Raw genomic sequence first — 13,426 nt, 5'->3', positions numbered from 1 at the left:
CGTCTTCAAAATGGTATACACAGTGTCATCTTTGGAGGGCTGTATCTCGGAGCAGAATTTTTTTTGGAGAAAACAAAAAAATACTTGTTCCTTACTTAGTCCTTCATTTTAACATACGCTAAATTCAATAACATTCGAGACTAAGAAGGTAAATTTTTTTCCTAGCCTACCTGAATTGATATGGACTACACCATGTATTCTGCCACAGATGTGAATTGTTGTTTGCATGTTGGTGAAGGCTGCATTTACTGATCAGAATTATGGTGCCAGGACTCTCTACAAAGCGTACACTCTGTACCTCCGTTTCTTCTGCTTATAACCAGGTACTTAATAACCCCAAAAGCTAAATAGACTTAAGCCCTGTGCTGTGACTGGCTGACAAACACACTGAGCAGCCCCTATGTTGATTTATGTATATGTGAAACCAGCATGTCTTTTTGGCTGGTGTTCATACGCACGCTTACATATATGCAGTTTAAGTCTCACACCACATCAAAGCTCTCTCCAAAACACTTTATTTTTAGTACCTTTGTTGTGCTGAAGTATCACAAAATGTAAGATCAGTGGCTAAACATGCTGCTGTACATTGCTTTGTTGAAACTGAGTATATACCTTTTTCTGGATTTGCAAGAATTTTTATTCTTGACTGATGTTTATATTGGATTTGTGTGCACCAAGTTCCTTCACTTTCACCGTAAGCTCACATTCCAAAGTTTTGCCTAATAAGTATAGGACATGTTTTGCATGCTTATTTCCTTTAATCATTTGTAAAACACTTACTTCCTGGTGACACAATGCTATATTATAGTGCACTCCAGTGAGATGTTAACAAACTTAACATGCCTTTCCTACTGCAGATAGAATCACCAATGCTAGAAACAAGTTAGTATCTTCACTAGTATCAAAACCGCAGTATTAAACACCGGTTGTTAACACATCAAAGTATAGTAGAGATATACAGAAATGGATTTGAGAGTGGAATGTAGCCATTCTGTTGATTCTATTTTGGTGTAAGTAGTGGAAAGTGAAAATCGTGTGGCGATTGGTAGGACACCCTTTTGCTGAACAAACAGAGCCTTTGGGATGCCCACAAGAACTGTACTCCACACAGACCATGACCCGTTACTTCTGCTACATGAAGCTAACAGGCATTTCAAGCCACAGCCTTAAGACTGAGTACTACTTGTTTGAAAATTGTCACTCGATATCAACATTTCATAAAACGTTGATTGACAGTATTAAGATATGTGTGGAAAATATTCTAATCCTGATAATTTGAATTCTGTAATCCAGTATTGAGAAATATATTGTACTATATACACTCCTGGAAATTGAAATAAGAACACCGTGAATTCATTGTCCCAGGAAGGGGAAACTTTATTGACACATTCCTGGGGTCAGATACATCACATTATCACACTGACAGTACCACAGGCACATAGACACAGGCAACAGAGCATGCACAATGTCGGCACTAGTACAGTGTATATCCACCTGTTGCAGCAATGCAGGTTGCTATTCTCCCATGGAGACGATCGTAGAGATGCTGGATGTAGTCCTGTGGAACGGCTTGCCATGCCATTTCCACCTGGTGCCTCAGTTGGACCAGCGTTCGTGCTGGACGTGCAGACCGCGTGAGACGACGCTTCATCCAGTCCCAAACATGCTCAATGGGGGACAGATCCGGAGATCTTGCTGGCCAGGGTAGTTGACTTACACCTTCTAGAGCACGTTGGGTGGCACGGGATACATGCGGACGTGCATTGTCCTGTTGGAACAGCAAGTTCCCTTGCCGGTCTAGGAATGGTAGAACGATGGGTTCGATGACGGTTTGGATGCACCGTGCACTATTCAGTGTCCCCTCGACGATCACCAGTGGTGTACGGCCAGTGTAGCAGATCGCTCGCCACACCATGATGCCGGGTGTTGGCCCTGTGTGCCTCGGTCGTATGCAGTCCTGATTGTGGCGCTCACCTGCACGGCGCCAAACACGCATACGACCATCATTGGCACCAAGGCAGAAGCGACTTTCATCGCTGAAGACGACACGTCTCCATTCGTACCTCCATTCACGCCTGTCGCGACACCACTGGAGGCGGGCTGCACGATGTTGGGGCGTGAGCGGAAGACGGCCTAACGGTGTGCGGGACCGTAGCCCAGCTTCATGGAGACGGTTGCGAATGGTCCTCGCCGATACCCCAGGAGCAACAGTGTCCCTAATTTGCTGGGAAGTGGCGGTGCGATCCCCTACGGCACTGCGTAGGATCCTACGGTCTTGGCGTGCATCCGTGCGTCGCTGCGGTCCGGTCCCAGGTCGACGGGCACGTGCACCTTCCGCCGACCACTGGCGATAACATCGATGTACTGTGGAGACCTCACGCCCCACGTGTTGAGCAATTCGGCGGTACGTCCACCCGGCCTCCCGCATGCCCATTATACGCCCTCGCTCAAAGTCCGTCAACTGCATATACGGTTCACGTCCACGCTGTCGCGGCATGCTACCAGTGTTAAAGACTGCGATGGAGCTCCGTATGCCACGGCAAACTGGCTGACACTGACGGCGGCGGTGCACAAATGCTGCGCAGCTAGCGCCATTCGACGGCCAACACCGCGGTTCCTGGTGTGTCCGCTGTGCCGTGCGTGTGATCATTGCTTGTACAGCCCTCTCGCAGTGTCCGGAGCAAGTATGGTGGGTCTGACACACCGGTGTCAATGTGTTCTTTTTTCCATTTCCAGGAGTGTATTTTGGGGCAGTGCTGCCTCAGAGCCCATAACTAGCACCTGTTCTACCAGACACTTTGCATATGGCAATAATAAATTGATTTAAGAGATTGTGCCGGCCGCAGTGGCCATGCGGTTCTAGGCGCTACAGTCTGGAACCGCGCGACCGCTACGGTCGCAGGTTCGAATCCTGCCTCGGGCATGGATGTGTATGATGTCCTTAGGTTAGTTAGGTTTAAGTAGTTCTAAGTTCTAGGGGACTGATGACCAAAGAAGTTAAGTCCCATAGTGCTCAGAGCCATTAAAAGATTGTCAGCAAAGGATATTTCATCAGTTTGTTCAAGAATACATCAATCCTGTACTGCTATGTTTTAAACAATTTACTATGTATTAATTGATTTAAATTCACTGAAATAAAATAATTGAAGGTGCAGTTACAGAAATAAAAGAAATAAAAACAGTTCAGAAATATTAAATCTCTTATGAATGAAAATATCACGATAACTGAAGGAATTTTAACCCAGATCTACATCTGCATCTACAAAGACACTCAGCAAGCCACCGTAAGGTGCATGGCAGAGGGTACCCTGTACCACTACTTGTCATTTATTTGTGTTCCACTCGCAAGTAGAGTGAGGGAAAACTGACTGTCCGAATGAGATCTAATTCCTTGTATCTTATCTTTGTGGTCCTTATGTGCTGCGTACGTTGGTGGCAGTAGAATCATTAGCAGTCAGCTTCAAATGCCGGTTCTCTAAATTTTCTCAATAGTGTTTCTTGAAAAGAGCGTCACCTTTCCTCTAGGGAGTCCCATCTGGGTTCTCGAAGCATCTCTTTAATGCTTACGTTTTGTTCAACCTACCTGTAACAAATCTAGCACCCAGCCTCTAAATTGCTTCAATGTCTTCCTTCAATCCAACCTGATATGGATCCCAAACACCCAAGCAGTGTTCTAGACGAGGTTGCACTAGTGTCATCTACGTGGTCTCTTTACAGGTGAAGCACTCTTTCCTAAAATTCTCAGTAAACCGAAGTTGACCATTCGCCTTTTCTCCCACAATTCTCACATGCTTGCTCCTTTTCGTATTGCTTTGCAACATTAGGCCCAGAAATTTAAATGATTTGATTGTGTCAACCAGGACACTAGTAATACTGTGTCCTACTCTTCCTCATTAACTTAAATTTTTCCATTTGTAGAGCTAGCTGCCATTCATCACACCAACTAGAAATTTTGTCTAAGTCATCACATACCTTCCTACAGTCACTCAACTTCGATACCTTACTGTACATCAGAGCAACATCGGCAAACAACTACAAACTGCTGCCTACCCTGTCCATCATGGGAAAAATATATTAAAAAAATTTATATGTGTGCTTGTGTTTGTATATGTGCAGATGGATATGTGTGTGTGCGAGTGTATACCTGTCGCTATTTCCCCCTAAGGTAAGTCTTTCTGCTCCTGGGATTGGATTGACACCTTACCCTTTCCCTTACAACCCACATCCTTTCGTATTTCCCTCTTTCCTGATGAAGCAACCGTGGGTTGCGAAAGCTTGAATTTTGTGTGTATGTTTGTGTTTGTTTGTGTGTCTATCGACCTGCCAGCGCTTTTGTTTGGTAAGTCTCATCATCTTTGTATTTAGATATAAACCATTTATTTATATAGAGAACAAAACAGGGGTTCTATCACACCTCCCTGGGGCTCTCCTGATGATACCCTTGTCTCTGATGAACACTCACTGTTGAGGACATGCTGGGTTCTGTTCCTCAAGAAGTCTTCAAGCCAGTCAAATGTCCGTGAGCTTATTCCATATCCTCACACCTTCCTTAACAGCCTGCTGTGGCAGTGTGTCAAACACCTTCTGGAAATCTAGAAATGTGGTATCTGCCAGTTTCCCTTCATCCATTGTTCACAGTATATCATATGAGAAAAGAGCAAGCTGAGTTTTGCACTAGTGATGGTTTCTGAAGCCATGTTGATTTGTAAACATAAGCTTCTCATTCTCAAGAAAGTTTATTATATTCAGACTGAAAGCACATTCAAGGATTCTGCAGTAAACTGAAGTTAGGGATATTGGTCTGTAATTTTGCGGGTCCATTCTTCTACCCTTCTTATATAGTGCAGTCGCCTGCAATTTTTTCTTGTCACTTGGGACTTAGTGCTGGGTGAGAGATTCACAATAAATGCAGGCTAGGTAAGGGGTTAATGCTGTAGAGTACTCTTTGTAGTCCGTGGGTTGTGGTCTAGGGGCTGACGTTGCTGCCTCTGGATTACAGGGTTCCGGTTCGATTCCTGGCTGGGTTGGGGGTTTTCTCTGCAAGGGGACTGGGTGTTTGTGTTGTCCTCAACATTTCATCATCATAATTTTTGAGAGTGACTAGATTGGATTGCGAAAAGAAATTGGACTGTGTAAAAATTGAGACTTTGTACGGGCGCTGATGACTGTGCAGTTGAGCGTCCCACAAACCAAATATCATCTTCAGTGTTTTTTTGTAAAACTGAATTGGGATTTCATACGGGGATTTATTTGTTTTCAAATCTTTCAGTTATTTCTCCACACCGGGTATGCTTATTACTGTGTTGTCCATATGAGAGTCTGACCGATGATCAAATGACAGTATGTTTGTAAGATTCTCCTGTGTGAATGATTTCTTGAACATGAAATATAAAACACTCTCTTTTGTTTTGCTATCTTCAACTGACACACCAGACTGGCCAACAAGGGATTGAGTGGAAACCTTAGACCCGCTTAGCGGTTTTACATAGGACCAGAATTTTATTGTGATCGCTGCCAAGTCATTTTTTAAGGTGTGATGGTGACGGCTGTTGTATGCTTCGTGCATAGATCTTTTCACAGATGTACAAATCTCTACTAACATTTGCTTGTCATCATTTGTGCATTCTCTTGTGAACCGAGAGTGCAGCAAACGCTGCATCCTCAGCATCTTCTGAATTTTATTATTAAACCTTGTGTCTTTTCCATCCTTTATCCACTTACTAGGCACATAACTCTCCAGACCACGATTTACAGTCTGCTTGAACTTGACCCAAAATTCCTGTCTGCTCATCTTACTGGAAATAAGTGATGTAAATTAACTGTCTAAGTGAGATGGTAACAACTGCTTGTCTGCTGTATCTAGCAGAAACACCCTCCTTGACTGATTTCCTAACTATAGTTGCCATAATGACATCATGATCACTAATCCCCATTTCTATACTGCCATTTTCAATAAGGTGTGCCCTGTTTGTAGCTGAAAGGTCTAAGATATTTCTGTTGCATGTGGGCTGCTGAGCTAGCTGCTCAAGCATTTTCAGAAAATGTGTTCAAAAGTATTTTGCATGACTGCCTATCCATAATCCCCCCTCCCGTTACAATGAATCCATAGACATCACAGTCTATACTCAGTACGTTAAAGTCACCTCCAACTAGTATTGCATGACCTGGGTACTTCCATGTCACTGACCGTAGACTTTCTGTGAATGGCTCTATAACTGTCACAGCGGAGTCAGGTGGCCGGTAAAACTACACAACAATTAACTTGGTTTCACCTACACCTGCTGTACACTACCAGATAACTTCACTGTTGCAGTAAACTTCAATCTCAGTCTTGTAGTCTGTTTGTACTGTAAATTGTTTTGATCTCAGTTTGATTCAGTACTACTTCAGTAGTTATACAGTTTACACTTGTAATTTTCAACACTGTTTGTGGCACCACATTTCAAAAGCTTATAGACAGTTCACGTCTGAACTCTTTGTTCATATTTCAGTTCCATAGAAGGCCACACTCCAGTTCAAAAAAAGTGTTCCTAATATTTAAACTTATGTACAATGTTAACAAATTTCTCTTTTTCAGAAGTACTTTTCTTGCTACTGCCTGTTTGCATATTGTATCCTCTCTTCTTTGGTCATTGTCAGTTATTTTGCTACCCAAATAGTTGAACTCATTTATTACTTTCGGCATCTAATTTCATAATCAAATTTCCTCAGCATCACTTGATTTAATTTAACTAATTCCATTACACTTTTTTTTGTTGAGGTTTATCTTATAACCTCTTTTCAAGGCACTATCCATTTCATTCAACTACTCTTTCAAGTCCTTTCCCATCCCTGGCGGAAAGAAAATGTCATCATCAGACCTCATTACTTTTATTTCTTCTCCCTGAATGCCATTCCCAAATTTCTCCTTGGTTTCCTTTGCCACTTGCTTATTTTCTCCCCCTCTCCCCCTCTCCCCCCTCTTCCCCATTCCCACTCCTTCCCCCTCTCCCCCATTCCCACTCCTTCCCCCTCCCCCTCACACTCTCTCTCTCTCTCTCTCTCTCTCTCTCTCTCTCTCTCTCTCTCTCTCTCTAACATTGGGGAGAGGTTACAACTGTGTTCCACTCTGTTCTCAACTGCTACTTCCCTTTAATAGCTCCCTTTGTAACTCCAATCTGGTTTGTGTGCAAATTGTAGATAAATTTTTGCTATCTGTATTTATGCCTACTATCTTAGACTGTATTCCAGTCAACATCGTCAGACTTTTCTCTAAATATACAAATGTTATGTAAATGTAGGTTTGCTTTACTTCGATCTAATCATTGGGTCAGTTTTGTGTTCTTACATGTCTCCGGAATACAGAATGATCTCCACGTGACTGACTCCTACCAGTCCTTTCATTTTTCTGTAAAGAATTTGTGTCAGTATTTTACACGCAGGGCTTCATAAAATGATGGTTTCTATAATTTTTATACTTTTCAGCACCTGCCTCCTTTGGAATTAAAAGTGTTACATTCTTGTTGAGGTCTAAGCACATGCTCTATGTCAGGTGGAATAATTTCCTCATATGATCAGTTCTCAAGGATCACAATAATTCTCAGGGCATGTCATTTACTCCATGTGTTTTCTTTTCACTTAAGTCTTTCAGTGTCTGTCAAATTCTTTTCATTACATCATATCTCCCATCTCATTTTCATGTACTTCCTCTTCCCTTTTTATAACCTTGTATCCAAGTTCATTCTTATGTGTAGCGCTTCTGTATATTCCTTCCACTTCTCAGCCATCCTTACATTATTTGGCACTGGCTTGCCATCTGTGCTCTCAATATTTATACATCTGCCTCTCTTTTCTCGAAATGCTTGTTTAATTGCCCTATATGGAACATCAGTGTTTCTCATAGTCCTGCATTGTTCTGCAGCCTTATATTTCTCCTCTAGCCAGTCCTGTTTTGACTTATCTCACTTCCTGTAAATCTCATATTTTGGTGTTGTTATTTCATTTTACCTGCTTGAGTGTTATACAAGGATTGATCCTGGACTTGTGTATTTCATTCTCTGCTGCCTTCATTATACTATCTCTTAAAGCTTCCCATTCACCTTCTGTTGTATTCTTTTCACTTTTTGACTCAACTGTTGCCTTACACTTCCTTTAAAACTCTCAGTAATCTCTGGTTCTTTCAGTTCACTTGGAAACTTTTTGCACTTTAATACCTTGTTTTAAAATCCTTATGTTGCCACCATATAATTGCCACCATATAATCTGTCTGAAACCCTATCTTGACTTGTAAGCTGATATTCAGTCTTAAAATTGATGTTTGACTGAAGTCATCTCTCTGATGAATTCTGTCAGAGAATATGTAATGGCCATGTGTATAATTTATCTTCACTTTAGCAACTTCACACAAAATTATAATTTTTTTCATTTCACCTACCACATTTATAAATTCCCATATTTTATGTTTCATCTACAAACATACATAGAAAGCAGTGACTATGTTGCACATTCAACAACAAATTTTTAAAGCCTGAATTGAATGTGATGATCACCAGTGTGGTAATACGACCTCCTATACGACAGGTGCTGAAAATTCCAGAATCGATAGCTACCCACCCCAGCATCTGTGAAATGTATAAAATCAATTAATATCCATGAACTGAAGTGGACACAACACTGGATTCTGTGGGTTATTGCCTCTGGGACCAAATATTCAGCCAATCAGTTTGTCATTATTATAAACTGCTTACCAGGCACTGTGATGGTTCTGAATGACACCTCAAATTATACAGGGTGTTCGGAAATTCCCATTACAAACTTCTAATACTTTTAGAGGAGAGTGAGTGCATAATATTTTGAATAGGAACACATGTCCGGAAACTTGCCGTTTTTGTGCTACAGCTGTTTGAAAACATGTTTGCTAGGTAGGTTTGCAACAGGATAGTAATAGTGATGGGTGCTTACGTCAGATCGGCTGATGTCATTTCACATCCTATCCTACCTCACTTTGAGCCTCATTCATGCGTCTGTCAGTGTTTGAGCAAGATGGTTGAGTACAAGTTTGCAGAAAACACCGATATGATCTTCCTGAATGGTGAAGCTCACGGCAATGGAAGAGCTGCTCATTGCCTTTATCAACATAGTTGTCAACAACTTCAGACTACATCGCATACCCTTTTCGCCACAATCACGCAGCGGTTTCGAGAAAGGGTATCTTCACCAGCAGCAGGCGTGACTGTGATGCTCCAGGGAGGCCCCACATCGCCGAACTGGAAGAGATGTTAGTGCATCACGTCATGAGAACCCGTCAACAAGTACATGAGCGGTCTCATTGTCTGTTAATGAGTGGAACTGTAAAACAAGTGTTATACTGGATCAGCCCAGTCAACTACTTGTAAAAATGGTCACATTAGCATCACATTTTCAAATGGTTGTAGCATGGAAATGGTAAGTTTCTGAACGTGGGTTCCTATTCAAAATATTACATACTCACTTCCCGCTACAAGTCCTAGAAGTTTCTAACAGGAATTTCCGACCACCCTGTATATACACTGCCTGACAAAAAAAGTGAAGTGCCCAGAAAGGGAAGAGTGTTGATGGGCTGTGTGGCTTTACTTAAGTGATTACAAAATTGAGTAAAACATACTTAAAACGTGGCAGTATGAGCCTGCTTATCAGTATGATGTTGCACCTCCTCTGTCCTAGAAACATGCACTGATTCATTTGGAAAGGGTATCAAAGCCTTTGTATCACCTCCTGAGTCAAGCTGGCCCATAACTTGTAATTGGTCCTTGACATCTTGGGATGTAGTTGATGTCTATTGGAACAAGTCTGCAGCTCTTTAGTGGGGACAGGAGTACCTGAGCATCATTGAAACTGTTCATAAGACACATGGCACACGTAGATGAGCATTGTCTTGTTGAAAAGTGACTGTCACCTGAGAAGTAACATGGGATGTACCATTGTGCCATCAGAGTTCCCTCAGTCACTACCAGCTGCCAGCTGTTACCTGAAGTCATGACCAATGGCTCTCAACACCAGGACATCAGGAGAAGCATCATTGTGCCTTTCCAAAAAAGTGGAAGACTGAGACCTACCTGCAGGCTGCTGCCATACTGCTGACAACTGTCGTGCGGGGTAATGAAGAACTGTGATTCATCACTGAACACAATGAGACATCATTCATCTGCAGTCTATGCTTCCCTGTCATGGTACCACTCCAAACGTAGGCGTTTGTGTTAATTGCAGCGTATGCATGAAACATTAATTTCTTAGTCTGGCTGCTGTTAGTCCAACCAATGGTGGAGGATAACACAGAGTGTAGTATTGAGTCCATTGCTTGTTCTCAGATGACAGATGTATGTACAAAGGGGTTACAATGTACTTCGTGCACAATATGGCAATCCTACCTTGTAATATCCAGATGTTGCTGACAGGAATTTTGATGACGAGTACGTCTACCCTCACTTTCTGTGCAGTCCAACATTGGCCCATTGTCACATCTGAATTCTCCACAAATCTACATATTGCATGATTTGCCCAGTTGGCTAAATGAAGATCCACAGTGAGGCCGCGTTCTCTAACTCTGCCAGGTGCAGATATCTCTGTTTTGCCTGAGTGCATGGCACCTCCATGTGTTTCACTGTGATCATTCAAATGTCCAACATTGTTCATACCCGTTATATAACCTACCAGGCCTGGTAACAACACTAATGCACTCTGGTGGTTTTTCTACATGTCACAGGATATCACAATTCTAATGATCTACATATCTACCAATAGCGTTTTTGTTTGAAGTTACATTGACATCCAACCATGTCTTTGGAGTGCTTCACCTTTTTGTCAGGCAGTTTAGATCTTCTAACTTCCTGAGTAGGGAATTCACGTATAAGAAACAAAAATAAACGTACGGTGAAAATTGAGATTCTCCCGTGTCACAGTGAGTATGGAGTTCATGTTAAGTTTCTGCTGAACTCTCACTTGATATTACATAGGACACGTGAAGTTTCTGCTGAACTCTCGTTTGGTATTGCAGAAGATGTGTCAGTCAAGCAGCAGTTTTCTCCCCTCTCTCCAATGCAGGAGACAGTCACAACTTCTCACTCACACCTTCTGATATGTTAGTGAAGCAATGCTGAGCTAGGCTGCATCTTAGTATGTGGTCTGTACTGCACTTGGACTTTGGTTCAACAGTTCAGCATTCATGTTCCTGGCTCAAACTACCGGGCATGGAATGTGTGAAGAGTAGTCATAATGTTTTAATATTTCTTTGAAAAATCAAGCTGCAACCATGGAACTTCGTGATGGTTGGGTCCTTTTCTATGTATTCACTCTTCAGTGAGACAAATTTTTGTGTGAATGTGTGGTGTTTGTTTTGTCTGACATGTCCAAAAGAATATATACCACTCTGAATCCACAGCTGCATTATATGTAAATTGAAGATGGAGGGGGAGGAAGGGTCTGGGACTGGGACTAGGGACAGGGACTTGGTTGAAGTGTGGTTAGGCCAAGAAGTGTGCCGAGATAGTCTGTGCACTTGCAATAAACAGTGTGTTCAGGTGGAGCAATGGTTAACACAATTGCCTAATAAGCGGGAGATCCTGGGACTGAATCCCAGTCGAGTACACATTTTCACTCCTCGCTGCTGATTCCACTTAAAGTCCCGATGTAACTGACATCCATAGACCCTTCCTTTTCCTTTCTCCCCTGATCACTTTCAGTTTTTAAGTTTCAGACACATTTTTCCCAATGATGGATACCTTATGCAAACATTTGTTGTAGAAGCCTGCATTTTGGATGTTAAGGAAATGCTTACCCCAGTCGGAACTTCCTCTAGCACAAGAGTGGGGAGTGGGAGAAGTCATTGGGTGTCATGCCAGGAGGGGGGGCGAAATTTGGGAAAGAAGCAGCATGTGTGATTGTGCCCCATGGAGAACGAGGTGAAAAGTTGTTATTGAGAAAAAACACCCACTTGGATAGCTTTGTGCAACAACACTTTGTCATGAACGGGTCCTGTAATATTGTCTGGACTGAAGATTTTGTTTGTGTGATATTTGACCATTTGAGCATAATACTGTAGCAGCACACCATGTCATCCAAAAACACACTTAGCAGCACCTTGTCCAATAATGATTGGCCTTCTTCAGCAGTGGTGAATCCACATTTCCACTGCTTTCTTTGCTGCTTTGTTTAGGGGTCGTAACGAGACACCCACCATTCACCCTTGCTGCTTAGAAGGCTATGGAAGTCATTTGTATTGGCCTGACACTGCTACAACATTTCTGCTGCTGACTCAGTTCAGCAGGCATTTTCAGTGGATATGAGCAGTAATGGATCACAGAGAGTAGCAACTGTTTTCATATTCAAAATGTGAAGGATATTGAAAACTGACTGTTCTCTGATTTTCACTTTTTCTGCTATCACTTCTATTGTGGTACATTGATATTAGTACACTAAGCCTTCTACTTCTCTTGTGATTCTCATTTATCCACATAGAGATGGCCTGCAGTTTCATTCTTCATCATTCAGACTTGTTTGACCACACTGGAAGTGTCTGCAGCACCTAGCCACTGGTGCTTAATTTCCACAAATTCAGTTGAGACTGACAACAGGGGTTGTGCAGTTCTGTTTTATTGAATGCTATTTTGTATAATACAACCTACAACCTCCTGCTCCCCTTATGGAAAAAAAAAAAAAAAAAACTGGAGACCATTATCTTGTCACACATCAAATAACAGAGAGACCTCTGTTAGACTCTTGTAGGTGAATGTCAGCTGCTTGAATCTTATAATAGTGATTTGATAGTGCGTTTTATTTGTATACTCCAATTACAACCAATTTGTGATTGAAAGACTGCAGTTGCAGGGGACAGTGTTGCTGGTGTGCAGCCAACAATTCTAGGCAAAGCTCTGTGTGCCTACAAAACTGGCTACAATGAGCATTTAGTGCTTGAAAAGATCTGCAGTTGGCTGGCTGCTGGCTCCTACCATTTTACTTATTGAAATTCCAATCATACAGTAATTCTAATTGGAGTATACCTCACATGATTGGATTCTTAATTGAAAGTACATTGAAATCTAATTTTCATTTTCTTACAGGTTCTTCAAGAACCACCTTACACAGGTTGTCAATATTGATGGACGTGTTGTTGATAGATTGACACATATTCACAATCTCTGGGACCTTAACACTGAAGAACGTTGGTATTTATACAAACACTGGTGTCGCTGCTTACACTCCACTCTCATGAAGAGAGTGTGGCAGTTACAAGCAGAATACAGACGGCTGTGTATGCGGTATGATGAAATACGTGATTCTGAGGATCTTGAATTAATGAGAGAAGCACATGTTATAGGCATGACAACAACTGGTGCTGCACGGAAGCAGCCATTGTTACAGGAACTCAAACCAAGAATAGGTAAGTGAGAAACAAAGATTTTCATCTTTGATG

At 42.0% G+C, this 13,426-nt stretch overlaps 1 protein-coding gene across 1 annotated transcript in view; it reads left to right on the top strand.

Annotated features, from left to right (window-relative positions):
- Nucleotides 1–13,426, top strand: part of LOC124775060 (NFX1-type zinc finger-containing protein 1-like) — a 439,199-nt gene that overhangs the window by 65,974 nt on the left and 359,799 nt on the right. Inside the window, exon 3 of the mRNA XM_047249854.1 lies at nucleotides 13,074–13,393. Coding sequence (XP_047105810.1) covers nucleotides 13,074–13,393 — 320 coding nt within the window. The remainder of the gene's footprint in view (nucleotides 1–13,073; nucleotides 13,394–13,426) is intronic.

The sequence above is a fragment of the Schistocerca piceifrons genome, chromosome 2 (genome assembly GCF_021461385.2).
Source record: "Schistocerca piceifrons isolate TAMUIC-IGC-003096 chromosome 2, iqSchPice1.1, whole genome shotgun sequence".
Lineage (NCBI taxonomy): Eukaryota > Metazoa > Arthropoda > Insecta > Orthoptera > Acrididae > Schistocerca > Schistocerca piceifrons.
Note: the sequence above shows the minus strand (reverse complement) of the source record. Positions and strands in the feature narration are given on the sequence as shown.